The 18070-nt window shown below is 48.8% G+C and overlaps 2 protein-coding genes across 2 annotated transcripts; both read left to right on the top strand.

The window, feature by feature from the left end:
- Positions 1–214: 214 nt before the first annotated feature.
- Positions 215–4987, top strand: pwwp2a (PWWP domain containing 2A). Its single transcript, XM_031756426.2, has 2 exons — positions 215–1487; positions 2505–4987. Exons 1-2 carry the CDS (start codon positions 664–666, stop codon positions 4267–4269), a joined length of 2589 nt encoding a protein of 862 aa, XP_031612286.2. The 5' UTR covers positions 215–663; the 3' UTR covers positions 4270–4987.
- A 5031-nt stretch (positions 4988–10018) lies between these two features.
- slc23a1 (solute carrier family 23 member 1) lies at positions 10019–18028 on the top strand. Its single transcript, XM_031756427.2, has 14 exons — positions 10019–10344; positions 10841–11002; positions 13273–13430; positions 13511–13599; positions 13677–13744; positions 14258–14439; positions 14563–14683; positions 14760–14916; positions 15515–15662; positions 15742–15847; positions 15951–16080; positions 16149–16292; positions 17183–17278; positions 17385–18028. Exons 1-14 carry the CDS (start codon positions 10327–10329, stop codon positions 17615–17617), a joined length of 1812 nt encoding a protein of 603 aa, XP_031612287.1. The 5' UTR covers positions 10019–10326; the 3' UTR covers positions 17618–18028.
- The last annotated feature ends 42 nt before the right edge of the window (positions 18029–18070 follow it).

Below are 18070 nucleotides of genomic sequence, written 5' to 3'. Positions count from 1 at the left end.
TTAGTATAGAGACAGCTGGAGGAAGGTTGAAGAGTTCGTGATTGTGTTTTTAACCCTGAAAGTGTTTTCAAGCATTCAGGGAGACTTGGAGCAGCCACGCGGTGGCGCTGTTTTTCAGGATCATGAAGGCAGATTACTGTGTTTAGATCAGGGCTGTGATTGGCTCCGGACGTACAAACAGAAAGTCTTATTTCAGAGAGAGAGAGAGCAGACGTTTCTGAGGGACCGGAAGTCTCTCAGAGCTTTAAAGTGTAAGAATATGTTTGATGTGATCTTCTATGGTCATGTTTGTCACTGACACACAACAGAGTGCCCGCTGATCAGCTGCGCGGTGATCAGCTGCTCATCGATCACAGGTTTCGGGTGTTGTGATTACTGGGACCTCCATGATGCTGTCTCTGCTCCATTTTCTGCCTCTGTGGTCACACATCGATCCGCCCTGCGTTGGTTATTCCTCATGTTTTTGTTTCGTCGAAGATACACGCCCTCTGGCGGCCTCTGGCAGCCTCACCACGCTCTGACATAATCAGCCAATCAGAGACGAAGTTTTGCCATGTCCCGTTTGATTGACAGGGGTGTCGGCGAATAGCGGTGCGCCTACGCCGTTGGCCTGTGTTGCGGGAGGGCGGGGCTCCGCTCCGCTCGGCAGCACAGCGGAAGAAAATGGCGGCCGTGGCTGCAGAGCCAGGAGCTGCGGCGGTTCCGACAACAGCCACCGACGAGGGCCCACCAGAGCCGGGCCCGGCGGGAGCCCGATCGGAGTGCGAGGGACCGCGGGAGCCTGGGCCGGCATTGGACCTGGCCGCGATGCGGGCGGAGGACGGAGGGGACGCGGAGGGCCGCCATGTCAGGCCGGAGCTGGAGCCCGCGGCGGGAAACGCGCCTGCGGAGAGCGACGAAGCGAGCGGCTCCGGGCCGCCGGAGCGGGTCAACGCGGACCGCTTCTCCCCCGGACTGCCTGCGGACCCTGAGGGCGGCGGAGACGTGTCTGCGCAGGAGGCGTACCGTGGCCCGGACCCGCAGCCCTCCGCTGTGTTCTTGCACTCATTCCCGGCCGCGCCACCCGTCACCGAGGCCGGCCTATCTCTGGCCGAACCTGCCGAACCCACCACCAACGAGACCACGGACCGAGCCGAGACCGCGGGCCGGGAGCGGGGCTACACGAGCCTGGAGCAGGCGGAGCGGAGGCCCGCGGCGGACACTGTGCTGGACGGGACGGCGGACGGTCCGGACCCGGACCCAGCGGGGCCCGAGGAGCCGGCTGCCAGAGGCCCGAGGGATTCCTCCCCGCCCTGCCGCTCACCGAAACGGCGGCTGCTGACCGAGCCTGCCGCCGAGAATCGAGCCGGAGCCGCCTCTGTGTTGGACCTCAGTCCCGGGTCCGAGGTTCGGGTCTGCCTGGACCACGTCATCGATGACGCGCTGGTGGTGTCTTTCCGGCTGGGAGAGAAGGTGTTCTCCGGGGTCCTGATGGACGTTTCAAAAAGGTGAAACTTTATTAGCAGCAGGGGATCGATGTGATTGATCCTGATCTGTGAGGCAGTTTAAAAACAATTAATAATGATTAGTATTTATATTTGTAATTGTTTTAGGGATTTAAATGTGTCGAGCTCACCTGTATGAACAGGTGATTTGGTCAGGTAAACACACCTGCAGGGTGCAGGTTTGGCGCTTGTCTTGCTCCACATTAAAGCGTGACCTCTGCAGCAAGCTCATCAGAGATGTTCAGGTTCAGTCATCAAGTACTCTAGTACAGTAATGAGATTACTGACTCAAAGAGCTCCTCTGTTTCCTCAGAGCTTTAATGTGCACAGGAAGTGTAAATGCATCACTGCGAACGGCTGCAGGGATTGATTAGGCTGCAGTATAAACCAGATACACCTGAGCCTGCTGACCTTTGACCTGATTGGTGATGGATACAGGACAGAAGCAAGCTAAGAGGGAGAGTGTCTCTATTGTCACTACATGTGCAGCGAGATACAGAGCTCTGCTGCTCATTGCACGGGGGTACTGTATACAAGACTAATACACCTTACCGGGGGCGCTAAAACACACGTGAAGACCTATGACCTCTGACATCACTTTTTCAGCAGTGTAATGAGTGCTGATGGATAATCAACCACCCATAACCTTCGTAACCACAGTTACACAGTCAGAGTTACACAGTGGTATTTTCACAGTGGTTTCTTTCTCATATATAAACACATACAGTGTTGTTGTTGTGCAAAAGTTTTGAATCACTTTTTGTTACATTTTTGCAGAGATTTGTCAGCATCATTATTTATAAATCGTTATTATCAGTTACTGTTTGTTTATTCTTATTCAACACGGGGGGGGGGGGGGGGGGTCTGAATATGAAGAAATGAGGGTGACTAACGACTTTTGCACAGTACTGCATGTGTACGAGCAGTATTTGAAAATGTGACCGATTACTGCCGGGTGTATTTTCCATATGTGATGCGTTGGCTGTGTCAGGGTCTCACGCTCGCCATGTTTGCTTCCAGGTTCGGTCCGTACGGGATTCCCATCACCGTGTTCCCACGCCGGGACGACCGGAGTCGACCTCCCACGTCTGTCCAGCAGCCGCTGCCGGTTAGCGACGACTTCCTGCCCACCAAAAAGGAAGAGAACGCTGCTCCGCTCCCTCCTCAGGACTGCACCTCTAAACCGCCACCGCTGTTTCAGGAGGGGGCGCCGTACCCGCCTCCTTTGTTCATCAGGGACACCTACAACCAGGCCTTACCTCAGCCGCCGCCGCGCAAGATTAAACGGCCGAAGAGGCGCTACCGCTGCGAAGAGCCCACTTCCATCATGAACGCCATCAAGCTCCGCCCCCGACAGGTACTCTGCGACAAATGCAAAGGGGTGGTGGCGTCAGGTGGGCACCGGGAGACACGGCGGGGGCCGGTGGACCTGAGGAGCGACGAGACTTCGCGGCGGCGGAAGGCGGCAGAGGGACCGATCTCTGCTGAGGTAAAGCGTCTGAGGAGCGACGACAAAGGACGGCCCCCGGCCACCGACCGGCGCTCGTCATCAGGGATACGTGTGTCATCTTCGTCGCCATCCTCTTCCCGCCGCGTTTTGAGGGGAGTGGCCTCATCCTCATCCTCAGCGACCTCGAGCTGCATGCGCCTGAAGCTGAACTCTAAGAAGGTTCTGACCAAAGGGTCAGCTGACCGCTCCAAGGCGCGGCAGGTGCTCAAGACGCTGGTGAGGAGCTCGCAAACGCCGCCACCACAGCGCCGGCCCAAAGACCAGGACCAGGTCCGCCCCAAGGCTGTGACCCGAGCCGCCACCCTGCAGAACCACAACCAGAAGGTCCACTTCACCCGCCGCCTGCAGCACCTCAGCGCTGCCGCCAGCACACCGCTTCCGCCCAGAATGCGCCTCAAACCCCAAAGGTATCGTACTGACGACAGCCAGGCACAGAGCTCCTCCTCCTCCTCGTCCCCGCCCAAACACAGCGCTCGCTCATCACCTCCCAAACCAGAACTAAGCCCCGCCTCAACACCCAACCCACCCACAGCCCTGCCCCCACTTCAAGTAACTGCTCCTCCCCCAACGCCATCCTGTATGGAAAGCGTTGCCGTGGAGATGCAGGTGGCGTCTGAGGGGAGAGTAGGAGGTCCTCCCTCCTCCTCCTCTCTAGACTCCACCCCCTCAGAGTGTAGCTCCACAGACAATTTTGAACTCCCCCCACCCGGAGACCCTCCCTCTTCGTCTTCTCCCCCCCATAACTCCCCCTCCTCAGCTCCACGGTGCCCCCCCTCCTCTCCGCCCGCCGGCCCTCCCCTCAGAGCTGATGGCGAGGAAGTGCAGTGTGGCGTTGGGGAGGAGGGCAACGACCTGAAGAGGCGCCGTAAGTCTTCCACGTCGTCCTCCTCCTCCTCGTCATCGTCATCCTCCGTCTTCTCCAAGGCCGTTTCAAAATGTCCGCTCCCGGACGGCCGCACCATATGCGTCGGCGATATCGTGTGGGCGAAGATCTATGGCTTCCCGTGGTGGCCGGCGCGCGTGCTCAGCATTACGGTGTCGCGGCGTGGCGATACAGGGCTGGCAGTGCAGCAGGAGGCACGTGTGTCGTGGTTCGGCTCGCCCACCACGTCCTTCCTGCCGCTCGCACAGCTGTCGCCCTTCCTGGAGACGTTCCAGTCGCGTTTCGACAGGAAGCGGAAGGGCCCGTACCGCCGCGCCATCGCCGAGGCCGCCAGCGCTGCCAAGCAGCTCACGCCAGAGGTGCGGGCGCTGCTTACACAGTTTGAGACGTAGCATCGGCCGCCGCCCACTCGCCCCATCCTCACAGACCTCTGCCCACCCCTTTCAGACAGGCCCCGCCCATTCAGAGGAGGTGGGAGGAGCTAAAAATGACTGATGGACAATGATGAGTGTGTTTCACATTTATGAGGGGGGTGGTGGGGATCTGTCGGGGGCGGGGATATCTTCAGTCACTGGCGGCGTTTCAGTTTTCCGCACCGTGGGAAATGTTTTGTAGATAATTAAGCCTGATGGTTGGCTGGCAGAGCAATGATGTCACAGTATTAATAAACACTAATTAAGCTCCTCGTAGTAATTGACTGATCTGATTGGCTGCCGGTGGCTGGCGGTGTGAAATGCTGCAGAGTGATGTCACTTCCTGTTGATAAAACAGACTGAAAACTTTGGGGGGTTTTTTCTAGAAACTTCGTTTCCGTACAAAATTGAATAAACTGTGAACAAAGTGAGGTCCAACCCGCAGCCCGGGGCCCCAAACGTGGCCGTGCTGAGCCACTGTCAGGACGGTGCGTTCGAGGCCCCGGGCTGCTCGGGCGGCCCAACGCTCTCTGATGATGATGATGAAGGTGATGATGCTGGTGATGAAGGTTCTCTGCTGTCAGACTGTTTACCGTCTGTTTGCAGATCAGAGAGTCCTGCTGGACAAAATAACGGGAACAGTGTGTACATGTGTTGCTTCCTGTTTGAATCTGAATAAACGCTCAAACTTCTCTGACCTTCGGCCTCGTCATTTACACTCTTCTTCTGTGGTGTTTCTCTGGCGGAGACCTCGGACTTTCTCACCTGCAAACAGATGTTTGGTAAACGGATCTCCACAGCTGCTCCCAGACGCCGCCCACATTTGCCTCTTGTTTTCTAATCTGCCTCAGGCTGATTGGTCCGTTCGCTGGTCAGGTGGTGGTGGTTAATTCCTTTAGTTCACAGATCCCGCAGATCCTGAAACTAAAATCCAGAACTGTGATCTCCTAAATGCCCTTGTTCCCGTGAGTGTGCCGGTCAGGTCCGTTAGCATCATCGCAGGGGCCTCTAGATCAAACCTGAGGCAGGACCAGTCCGGCTGGTGATGCAGGTAGCAGCAGGTGAACACAGCATCCTCACGTGTTATTAACCATCAGCTGTTATCAGTCAGACTCAGTGTAGATAAAGCTGATCGGGGTCCTGGTTCTGGTCTGGGTCAGTGTTTGAGAGGTCGGCACAGTTACATGTAGTATCCAATCACTGAGCTCCGCCTACACTGAAAAAACAGCATCTGCTTCTGAAAAACAACGTCAGCAACAAAGTTTTTTCTGGAGCCCACCTGATGGTGACAGCCGTGGTTACAAAACCATTTATGGTTTATCCGGTCTTTACGTGATGATGTATGAACCCTGGGTCCAAACTCCACTGCGTATATTAGGCCTGTTGTGTTTAACATGCTTTGTATTTTGTTCTATTTAATCTGAACAAGCCCCTAAAAACAGTCAGTGTTCATTGTCGGCCTCTCGGTTTTTATTACCGCTGTTCATTTTGGAGCTCAGTTTTTAAACTCTTACGATGTAACTACAGCCCAGCCCATGCTGCAGTATAGTAATGACTAACCTCGTATTGTGGATGGATTATCTCACTTGTTCTCCTGACTGAAGTTTGGTCTGTTTACAGCATCCTGCCATGCGATTGCATTTGCGAGTGGAAAAAAGTTAGTGTTCATCCTCCAGATTCACTGTTTATGTTATGCTAACATAGCTGTGTCACTAGCGGTCACGTAGCACATCATTATATAGCAGCTAGCCCAACTTCAGTAACCCTACAAACGTCACTGCTGTTTAGTTTTCTGTCTTCATTTATGTTGGAAGTTATAGCAGAGCTGTACGTTTGAATTTTGTCATAAATCTCTCAGTCAGAACATGCTATATCATGTTTAGGTGGAAACTAGCGGGCTAACTTCTAACTCTGTTAAATTTAATACATTCTGTTTTCATGGATGTTGAACTTAATTGTTACACCTTGTAAAGCAGCCACGCTGGTCATTTTATTACAGAGGAAAGAATTTAGACAGTTTGTAACTCTCAGTGATGCTGCAGTGTTCGTTTGACTTTGGGACCTGCAGCGGAGTTTGGACCTGGAAACGGCTAATGACGTTACATCTGGGGGTAAACAGCTTTCTGACCTCCGTGAACTCTTCCCTGCTCAGTTTATAGGAGTTAGGGTCACTATGTTTAAAAAGTAGGATTATCCGTGGAAAGCTCATTGGCTAACGATGTGCATGGCGTGTGGCTGGGCGGGTTCCTGTTGGTGTAAGAGCGTCAAAGGAGACTGGACTTCTTTAAGCTTGTAAAGCTCTGGGGCTGGTGCCTTAGGCAGGTTGTTCATCCACTATCATCTTAATATTAAAATTGATGCTAATAATAGCAACAAGTTACTAATAATAGTCCAGTTGCTTTCCTTCGCCATGTGATTGACGAATCATTAGCCAGTCAGCGAGCAGTGTCACATCCGTTCAGTTTTAAAAATGAAGATGGTGACACTGAGCACGCCTCTGACAGGACTTCAGAGACCGCCAGGTGATGTCACTGAAGCTACGTCCACTTTCGACCCCGTCAGAGGGCGCTGTGCTGATAAATCTGTGACACTCGCTGCTCCCAGAGAGGTCAGGGGATAGTGTGTCAGTCTTCTGTCAGTCAGCACCCACCCCTCACAGACAGGGTAGAACACAGACCACCAGCTTCACCATGACAACCAACAGTATCACATCATCACCACAGACGCTGCCAGCAGGTTGAAAAACTACAGTCACATTTAAAAACACTGCAAACATCCTAAAACCTGTGTGATCAGGGTCAGCTTTGGGACCGCAGCAGATACTCCAATCAATAAACTGATAAATCAACCAATCAACAGACTAAACCACTGATCAATAAGCAGATTGACAGGCTCAGGCTAAATGCTCAAGAGGTGGGTCTGGCTACACTATGGTAAACTAATCAGCTGATTCTTTGATCTCCTCATTCGTCTTTATCCTTCAGCTGCCCCCAGACTCCGCCCACATTTGCCTCTTGTTTTCTAATCTCCCTCTGGCTGATTGGTCCGTTCGCTAGTCAGGTGGTGGTGGTTAATTCCTTTAGTTCACAGGATAGGAGGCTCATCCACCTCCTCTGTCACACCGCCCCTCTGCATGTCCTCCTTCACTGCATTCATGAACCTCCTCCGAGCTCCTCCTCCTCTCCTCCTGCCTGCAGCTCCAGCTTCATCCTCCACCCTCCATCCTCTGCACATGCTCAGACCATCAGCCTCTCTCACTCGGAGCCATCCCTCCTCGGCTCACAGACTGATGTTAGAGGGGACACACGGACTGTCCTGCTCCACAGTTCTATTAAAATGTCCTCACTTTACACCTCGGACGTGTTTTCTGTGCTATTGTGAATAAAACACGAGATCCAGATTGGACTTTACTCAGAGACCAGCTCTGCTGGAATAAATTTGTCATTTTGTGTCTGACTCGCCACAACGAGGATGCGGCACCTGCAGGTGACTCTCAGTCACTACATGTCCTTAACGAGCCACTCAGCCAATTACTGATCACTAACATATTGATCCATCCATTTAGTGAAAATGTTCATAACGATGAGGTCACTTCCTGTTTGTGAATCCAGGTTTATTAACAGGAAGTGAAAAACGAGCGCCTTCTGTCCGAATAGTTAATCAATAGTATAACAGGTCAGTGAGGCTGATGATCGCCTGTGTCAGGCACTCACCTGTTCACCTGAGAATGTGACACCGGTGCCAAAAGTGTTTGGTGGGCGTGTCCATGATGTTAGCCAATCAGCACAGACATGTAACACTTGCTTAACATCACAGGGGAGCTCACCTGTCTGAGCAGGTGATCCTAATCAATACTCTCTCTCTCTCTCTCTCTCTCTGTCTGCAGCGCTACACTGAAGAGCTGCTGACACTCAGAATCCTGCGCTGTGAATGGCTGAGAGGCTGTGGGCGGGCCTGGATCGTCACATGGATACAGATGATTAATAATCAATAATTATTTAAGTAAAGAGTTTATATTTATAAAAAATGTATTGATCTGGTCTGATCACTGCCCGTTTCCATGGATACCTGGTTTAGATCAGTGACATCAAATGCTATACTTTGCGTCCTCCAATCAGCTGTCATTCAACAATCAGCCAGTAACTAATCAGCCCGTAGCTTAAGGAGGGATGTCACCGAGATTTACAGACTTCTCTGCTACACCTGAATGCACTGTCCTCTGGAAGCCTCACCTGGCGATTAGGCTCCACCCCTCCACACACCTGAAGCAGAGATGTGTTAGCTTAGCTTGCCACAGAGGCTGCAAGCCGATGGACACTGCTAGCATAGCAGCTGTAACAGGTGGTGTGCTCAGTTTCGATTGGTTAATGATCAGGTAACGAAACAGAACAGGTGTCATGCTGTGACAGCGTCTCCACGATGACCACAGGTAAACCTGTGTGTTACCTGGAGGTTTGCTCCTCACATGTTTTTATGTCTCTAAAACAGGAAATTCTTCTTCTTCTTGTAAAGTTGTAAACAAACTGCAATAAAAGGTTGCATGTGTCAGACTGTCTGCTCTCACTGGGTTATTGGACGCAAATTGCAGGAAGTGCCTTTTATTTTCAAAATAAATGCCACATTTCATCAGTGCAAGCACTTAATGTGAAGCATTCAAACCTACAGCTGAGCAGCAGCAGCTGTACAGGTGAGTCGGAAGTTGTACAGGTGGTTATAATTAATGTTATACTGAGTGTCTTACCTATGCGTTAGCTGAAGAATATCTGGTTACCAGTTGTTACTGGTTATGTTAAGTAACTTACTTGTTATACTGCTTGTTTTACTGGTTATACTGGGTGCATTTGGTTCTGTGACTCTGGTTGTCTTCTGCCAGACCAGTTTTATGGGTCTGGGCTGTAATCAGGTGGGGGTCCACACACAGACAGGTTCATAATCAGGTGGGGGTCCTCACACAGACAGGTTGATAATCAGGTGGGGGTCCACACACAGACAGGTTTATAATCAGGTGGGGTCCTCACACAGACAGGTTTATAATCAGGTGGGGGTCCATGCACACACAGACAGGTTTATAATCAGGTGGGGGTCCATGCACACACAGACAGTTTTATAATCAGGTGGGGGTCCACACACAGACAGGTTTATAATTAGGTGGGGGTCCACACACAGACAGGTTTATAATCAGGTGGGGGTCCTCACACAGACAGGTTTATAATCAGATGGGGGTCCACACACAGACAGGTTTATAATCAGGTGGGGGTCCATACATAGACAGGTTTATAATTAGGTGGGGGTCCACACACAGACAGGTTTATAATCAGGTGGGGGTCCATACATAGACAGGTTTATAATTAGGTGGGGGTCCACACACAGACAGGTTTATAATCAGGTGGGGGTCCTCACACAGACAGGTTTATAATCAGGTGGGGGTCCTCACACAGACAGGTTTATAATCAGATGGGGGTCCACACACAGACAGGTTTATAATCAGGTGGGGGTCCTCACACAGACAGGTTTATAATCAGGTGGGGGTCCATACACAGGTTTATAATCAGGTGGGGGTCCATACACAGACAGGTTTATAATCAGGTGGGGGTCCATACACAGGTTTATAATCAGGTGGGGGTCCATACACAGACAGGTTTATAATCAGGTGGGGGTCCATACACAGACAGGTTTATAATTAGGTGGGGGTCCACACACAGACAGGTTTATACTCAGGTGGGGGTCCTCACACAGACAGGTTTATAATCAGGTGGGGGTCCATACATAGACAGGTTTATAATTAGGTGGGGGTCCACACACAGACAGGTTTATAATCAGATGGGGGTCCATGCACACACAGACAGGTTTATAATCAGGTGGGGGTCCATACACAGACAGGTTTATAATCAGGTCAGGGCTCTCACACAGACAGGAGTCCTCGCGTGTGTGTGATGGTTAATAATCTCTGTTAATCTGTGTGGACTTTCACCTGAGACTCTAAAACTGAACTTTCTGTCTCTGTTTGCTGCTCGAAGTCAAACAGCCGCAGGTCAAATGGAAGCCGACTTTCAGGTAAAGTTATTACTGATCACTGAGTTTTGTTTTACTGAGTTTAGCAGGTGGGCTGTTGGACAAGTAGAGTAGGGCAGGTTTGTTAAAAGAAGGGTATACTGACCTGTGATAACACACACTGAGCACTGACCTACAAACAACAGGTGTGGTAAACTGACCTCCATTCAGCTACAGGTACTGACACACACCTGGAAACACCTGGATCCTTTCAGATTCATTTACTGGGTGCTTTTGTGTCTACAGGTTAATCAGGGTCACTGTGACCTGTCTCAGATAGATTGTGTGTGTGTGTGGGGGGGTTGACTTTCACGTGGGGACCTGGAGTGACATGCAGAGAAAGGACATCTTCTGTTTTTTCTTCTTCTTTGGTGTTGTGTTGCTTTGACTTCTGACATCTGTTTAATGATAGGAACAAATGTATAATCGATAATGGTAAATAAGTGAATCATGATGTTTGCTGTACCTGATAACCAGGTGTTTCTGTCTGTCCAATCAGTGTCATGAGGGGAGGGGCTCCAAACCCAATAAACCTAACATGCCAAGGACAGAAGAGAGCAAAAGGAGGCAACCAATGGATGCACAGAGGGTGGGGTCAGACATGATTTACACCATTGAAGATGTCCCACCATGGTACCTGTGTATTCTATTGGGATTACAGGTGAGACTGGGATTACAGGTGAAAATGTGACTACTGAGGGATTAAGACATTTAAACATGGATTATTGGTTTAGACTGGATTACTAGGTTCAAACTGGGATTATACTAGTTTAACCTGGGTTATACTCTCTTAACACGGGATTACTGAGTTTAACCTGGGAGTATAATGGTTTAACCTGGGGTTATACTGGTTTAAACAAGGATTACTGTGTTTAACCTGGGATTATACTGGTTTAAACTGGGATTACTGTGTTTAACCAGAGATTATACTGGTTTGAACAAGGATTACTGGGTTTAACCTGGGTTTATACCGATTTAACCTGGGGTTATACTGGTTTAAACTGGGATTACTGTGTTTAACCAGAGATTATACTGGTTTAACCTAGGGTTATACTGGTTTAAAAAAGGATTAATTCAATTCATTTCAATTTCATTTATATAGCGCCAAATAACAACAACAGTTGCCTCAAGACGCTTTATATTGTACAGTAGATCGTACAATAATACATACAGAGAAAAACCCAACAATCATATGACCCCCTATTAAGCACTTTGGCAACAGTGGGAAGGAAAAACTTCCTTTTAACAGGAAGAAACCTCCGGCAGAACCAGGCTCAGGGAGGGGCGGGGCCATCTGCTGCGACCGGTTGGGATGAGAGAAGGAAGACAGGATAAAGACATGCTGTGGAAGAGAGACAGAGATTAATAACAGATATGATTCGATGCAGAGAGGTCTGTTAACACATAGTGAGTGAGAAAGGTGACTGGAAAGGAAAAACTCAATGCATCATGGGAATCCCCGGCAGCCTACGTCTATTGCAGCATAACTAAGGGAGGATTCAGGGTCACCTGGTCCAGCCCTAACTATATGCTTTAGCAATAAGGAAAGTTTGAAGCCTAATCTTGAAAGTAGAGATAGTGTCTGTCTCCTGAATCCAAACTGGAAGCTGGTTCCACAGAAGAGGGGCCTGAAAACTGAAGGCTCTGCCTCCCATTCTACTTTTAAATACTCTAGGAACAACAAGTAGGCCTGCAGTGTGAGAGCGAAGTGCTCTAATAGGGTGATATGGTACTACAAGGTCATTAAGATAAGATGGGGCCTGATTATTTAAGACCTTGTATGTGAGGAGCAGGATTTTGAATTCTGGATTAAACAGGAAGCCAATGAAGGGAAGCCAAAACAGGAGAAATCTGCTCTCTCTTTCTAGTCCCTGTCAGGACTCTTGCTGCAGCATTTTGGATTAACTGAAGGCTTTTCAGGGAGTTTTTAGGACATCCTGATAATAATGAATTACAGTAGTCCAGCCTGGAAGTAATAAATGCATGAACTAGTTTTTCAGCATCACTCTGAGACAGGATATTTCTAACTTTAGAGATGTTGCGCAAATGGAAGAAAGCAGTCTTACATATTTGTTTAATATGTGCGTTGAAGGACATGTCCTGGTCAAAAATGACTCCAAGGTTCCTCACAGCATTACTGGAGGCCAAGGTAATGCCATCCAGAGTAAGAATCTGCTTAGATACCATATTTCTAAGATTTTCAGGGCCGAGTACAATAACCTCAGTTTGATCTGAATTAAGAAGCAGAAAGTTAGCGGCCATCCAGGTCTTTATGTCTTTAAGACATTCCTGCAGTTTAACTAATTGCTGTGTGTTACCTGGCTTCATGGACAGATAGAGCTGCGTGTCATCTGCATAGCAGTGAAAATTTATGCTATGTCTTCTAATGATACTGCCTAAGGGAAGCATGTATAATGTAAACAGAATTGGTCCTAGCACTGAACCCTGTGGAACACCATAATTACCTTATTATGGTCAACAGTATCAAACACTGCACTGAGGTCTAGCAGGACAAGCACAGAAAATTACTGTGTGTAACCTGGTATTATACTTGTTTAAACTGGGATTACTGGGTTTAACCTGGGATTATACTGGTTTAAACTGGGTTTAACCTGGTATTATACTTGTTTAAACTGGGATTACTGGATTTAACCAGTAAGAATAAGAATGTTTTATTGTCATTATGCCAAAAGCACAACTGAATAATTTGCTGTACTATTCAGTGAAAAGGAAACCAAAAAAAGAAAAGAAAGTCAAACTGTTTCTAAACTGGTTTAAACTGGAATACTGGATGTGGTTGTTTGGATTGTAGTTTGATCACAGGTGCAGGTTTGGTGATGGTTAGATGAAACATTTTTAGGATAGCTACCTTGTTGACTCCAGTCTGAAGTTTGTGACAGGTGAATGTTACCTGCTTTACCTTGTCTGCAGCATTACCTGACGTGCTTTAGTGGTACAGTGGCTGTGCCGTTTCTTCTGGCTCAGGCCATGTGTGTCGGTCGAGACCAAAACACCATCAGTCAGCTGATTGGAACCATTTTCACGACCGTTGGCATCACGACTCTCATCCAGACCACCGTGGGTGTCAGGTGAGTCTGAGGGAGTCAGGTGAGACTTAAGGAGTCAGGCGAGTGGGCGGAGTCTGACAGTTATATGTGTTTGTGTGTAGACTTCCTCTCTTTCAGGCGAGTGCGTTTGCGTTCCTGATTCCTGCTCAGGCAATCCTCAGTCTGGACAGGTGGAGGTGTCCCAGTGAAGGTGGGAGTCTCTCTGATTGTTACTGGTTTTTGTAAATAAACAACATACTCTCATGTCATTTGTTTTTTCCTCTACAGAGGAGATTTATGGGAACTGGAGTCTTCCCCTGAACACCTCACACATCTGGAAGCCTCGAATCAGAGAGGTACGACCACTGCTCCTCAGCAGGTAGTTTCCAGTGGGTCCAGGTGGGTTGAAATGGGCACAGTGGGTTGAGGGCGGTGAGAGGCCAGACCTAGACCTGAACTGGTTCCTGGAAGACACCAGCACTCTGGACAGTGCTGGTCTGTCAGAATCCTGTGGACCTGTGAACTTCCAGCTCAGAGAGAGTTTCTGATTTTGGCTAAAGTCAGACCCCTGAATCAGGTGGAACCTTGTTCAGGAGGACTCTGCACTGGGTCTTGGATCTTCTGAATCCTGAACCTCTTCTACAAATCCAGGATGTGTTTTCCTTCACAGGCTTCACTATGAAACTAAAGCACTTTAATTCCTGAGAACCCAGAGCCACACCTGCAGGTACCTGGCTCAGCCCCAAATCCTGTTTCAGAATTCTGTAGGACTCATCAGTACCAGCACCTCGTGGTTGGATCCAAGTCGTCATGTCTGTGGAGTGGGTTTTGTTGTTTACTTGCTTTATAACAGAGTTATTTGTTTGCAGATTCAGGGTGCCATCATCATGTCCAGCCTGGTGGAGCTTGTGATTGGTCTGTGTGGGTTACCTGGGTTACTGCTGGAGTACATCGGCCCACTCACCATCACGCCAACCATCTCACTGATTGGCCTCTCAGTCTTCACAACCGCTGGAGACCGAGCTGGGTCCCACTGGGGCCTCTCAGCACTGTGAGATATGTGGACACACCTGTGTGGACCCACCTGTTTCTGTTCTGCTGTAGTGAACTACATATCCATGAATATAGGACACTGGGGAGACAAACGGTTGTCTCTCTCCCTCTCTCTCTGCAGGTGTATTTTGCTGATCGTTCTGTTTGCTCAGTACCTAAGGGCGACATCACTTCCTGTTCCTGTGTATAGCAGGAAGAAAGGCCTGAGGGCCACCAGAGTGCAGATCTTCAAGATGTTTCCTGTAAATAAAGATAAACACAAATCGATGATGATGTCAGTGATGACGTAATTTGAATTTTTGCTCCGCCCTCTTTCAGATCATCCTTGCCATCATGTTGGTGTGGCTCGTCTGTTATGTCCTCACTCTGACCGACCTGTTGCCAAGAGACCCTGATCGCTATGGACACAAAGGTCGCACTGATGCCCGAGGGGACATCATGACATTGTCGCCCTGGTTCAGGATGCCCTACCCATGTAAGGCACCAACAAATGACACTCATGTAATAGCTTTGTATCCAGTTGGTTTGAGGTTTGAATGACACCATGTCACTGTTACAAGGTTGTTTCAGCGCCAACTGTGAGTTGGTGGTGAGGTGGATCACTTCAGTTTCTCTGAGGTTCTGATCCACAGTCACTGTGTTACCTGCAGCAGGTAGCACTAGGCCACGCCCCTGCTGTGTGGGTCCATGTTGATGCCATATTTAAAAGAAATGTTCTACACCAGACTTTCAGTAAACAGGATGTTTACTTCCCACAGCAGGAAGGCCAGTTTGTGCTGCTTCGATTGGTTAGTCGGTTTGACCTTGGGACTTTAACAAAAACGTCGACATAAACACATAAAAACTGTAAAATCACTGAGTCAGTGATTCAGGGCCCAGAGCAAGTGGGTGGAGCTCTCAGAGGGGGTGTGGTCACTTTATGAAAACTACTTTGTGTAACTTCAGACTTTATGTGTACAGTCTGGGATAAAATCTAACCCGGTGTGTTTTTAACGCTTTAAGCTGAGCATCAGTGAATGAAGGATCATGATGATCACCATGACGTTCTCTGACTTCCTGTCTCCCTCTGATAGGCCAGTGGGGGTTGCCTGTGATAACGGTTCCTGGGGTGTTGGGCATGCTGAGTGCGACGATGGCAGGCATCGTGGAGTCAATCGGAGATTACTATGCTTGTGCTCGCTTGTCTGGAGCCACACCCCCTCCTGTCCATGCAATCAACAGGTGAGACAGAAACACACCTTATGAGACAGACTCCACCCCCAAACAGGTGTTGATCATGTCTGTTTTTAATTTGTTTCAGGGGGATTTTCATAGAGGGCGTGTGCTGCATCATTGCAGGTCTGTTGGGGACAGGAAACGGCTCCACCTCCTCCAGTCCAAATATAGGTGTCCTCGGCATCACCAAGGTAGCCACACCCCCTGAAAGGGTGTGTTTATATCCTCAGGTGTAATTTCACGTGTTAACTTGTGCTTAATTTGTGAGTGTATGACCCGTTCACCTGCATGCAGGTGGGTAGCAGGCGAGTGGTGCAGTACGGTGCCGGCATCATGTTTGTCCTGGGAACCGTCGGCAAGTTCACAGCTCTGTTTGCCTCGCTGCCCGACCCGATCCTGGGAGGAATGTTCTGCACGCTGTTCGGTAAGTCTCTGGTAACAGGTCTTTATTCAGGTATGGTACTGCTGCGCTAAACCATATGTGTCTCTCAGGTATGATCACAGCTGTCGGCCTGTCAAACCTGCAGCTAGTCGATTTAAACTCGTCCAGAAATCTGTTTGTTCTTGGGTTCTCCATGTTCTTTGGTCTGACGCTGCCGACGTACCTGGACACGCATCCCAACTCCATTCAGACAGGTGAGTCCCTGTTTACCTGTGCCACAGCTGTCCTCCTAAATAACCCTAACACCACAGGAACAGAGCAGGATATCTCCTGGTTACCTTCATTCACTCATCCTAACATCAGCAATCACCTGAAGGTGGTGATGCAATTTAATTGAATTCAAGAAATGTCCGACAGAACCAGAGTAAGAGAGCCAGAGATGAATACTAACTAATAATTAAATGCAGAGAGGTGCATAAACACATACTGAGTGAAGCAGACACGCATCGTGGGAATCCCCCAGCAGCCTAGGCCTGTTCCAGCACCACCACTGCACCCATCTAATTAATGGCATGGTTCAGATAAGAGAGGCAGAGATTGCAGCGTGAGGTCCTACCGACCTTTACAAATACAAAAACCCAAAGCCATTATAAAGATCAAGCTTGACACCATCTGCAGGAAAACTTAGAACGTTAGCATTCATTCTCATCAGTTAGATTCAAAATTTAAAATCCAGGACAATAAATAAATAGATAAATAATTATTGATAGTCCTCATAAGTTGTCTCTGAAAGTGAAAATCTTCAACTTTCAGCAACTTCATGTGAAACAAAGAGCAGCGGGCCCAGAGCTGAGCCCTGGGGATCGCCTCTTTGAAAGGATGACAAATAACTCTGACATGTTCTCTCATTTTATGAGATCAAATAAACTTCCCGATGATGCTCAGCATTCCTATCAGTAATTATTTCCTCATTAGCTCCACCTGTAAATGTTAGTCCACCTATTTCAGCCATGCTGTGAGTCGCTCTTATAAATATTATACTCACACCGTGGCTGAATGTTTCTCTGGCCTTCACTTGTCTGTGCTCACCTGTCTCCATGATAAATCTCTGCACCAGTTAAGATTTTTGTTTCTGGTGTTTTAGGTGTTTCTGAGCTGGATCAGATCCTCACCGTTCTTCTCTCCACTGAGATGTTTGTTGGAGGTTTTCTGGCATTCTGTCTTGATAACACAATCCCCGGTAACACACACTCACACACTTACACACACACACACTCTCTCTCACACACACACACACACACACACACACAGTGGTTCTCAGTCCTGCTTTCTTCCTCTTTCGTCAGGCACCAGAGAGGAGCGAGGGCTGGTTGAGTGGAACTTCTCCTCTTCCTCCTCCTCTTCCTCCACCTATGACCTTCCCTTTGTCATGCCTGTGCTCAGACGCACTCGCTGCCTCTGGCGGTTCCCAATCAGCCCCACCTTCACAGGTTTCAGGGCATCTGATGACCCACCCCCTGTGGAACAGGAGCAAGAAGAGGAGGAAGATGATGACGAATTGCCAAGCACCAAGGTGTGATGATGATGTCATCAATCCCACCTGACAGCTGTTGTGAGCAGTTAGATTTCAAACCAATCAGTGTTTCTGGATGATTGATTATCAGATGACTCTACCTCAGTGTGTTTAGAGTTCCATTAATCAATATGACCAGAAGTTTTTGACATCACTTCCTGTTCCCATACCTAAAGCCCCTCCCACAGCGTGGTCCTCCAATCCTTGAGTTTAATTTCCTCCTTATGAGCTCAACCTGACACTTTGCAGATGTTCTAGGTGTGTAATGACTTGCAGTCAGCTAATTGATGGGATGGAGCTAAAGAAAGCTGCAATTCACAAAGACCTTCAAAATAAAAGCAGTTCTTCTGTGAGACTGAATCTATTTCCGTTCTGTCTTTCAAAATAAAAGCTAAATAAAAGCGTTCTGAGAATTGATGAAACCATTCACATCAGAGAAAGCTTCACACAAACAGACAC

This window comes from Oreochromis aureus, linkage group 10 (genome assembly GCF_013358895.1).
Source record: "Oreochromis aureus strain Israel breed Guangdong linkage group 10, ZZ_aureus, whole genome shotgun sequence".
Taxonomy (NCBI): Eukaryota; Metazoa; Chordata; class Actinopteri; order Cichliformes; family Cichlidae; genus Oreochromis; species Oreochromis aureus.
This window is presented reverse-complemented; position numbering and strand designations above follow the sequence as displayed.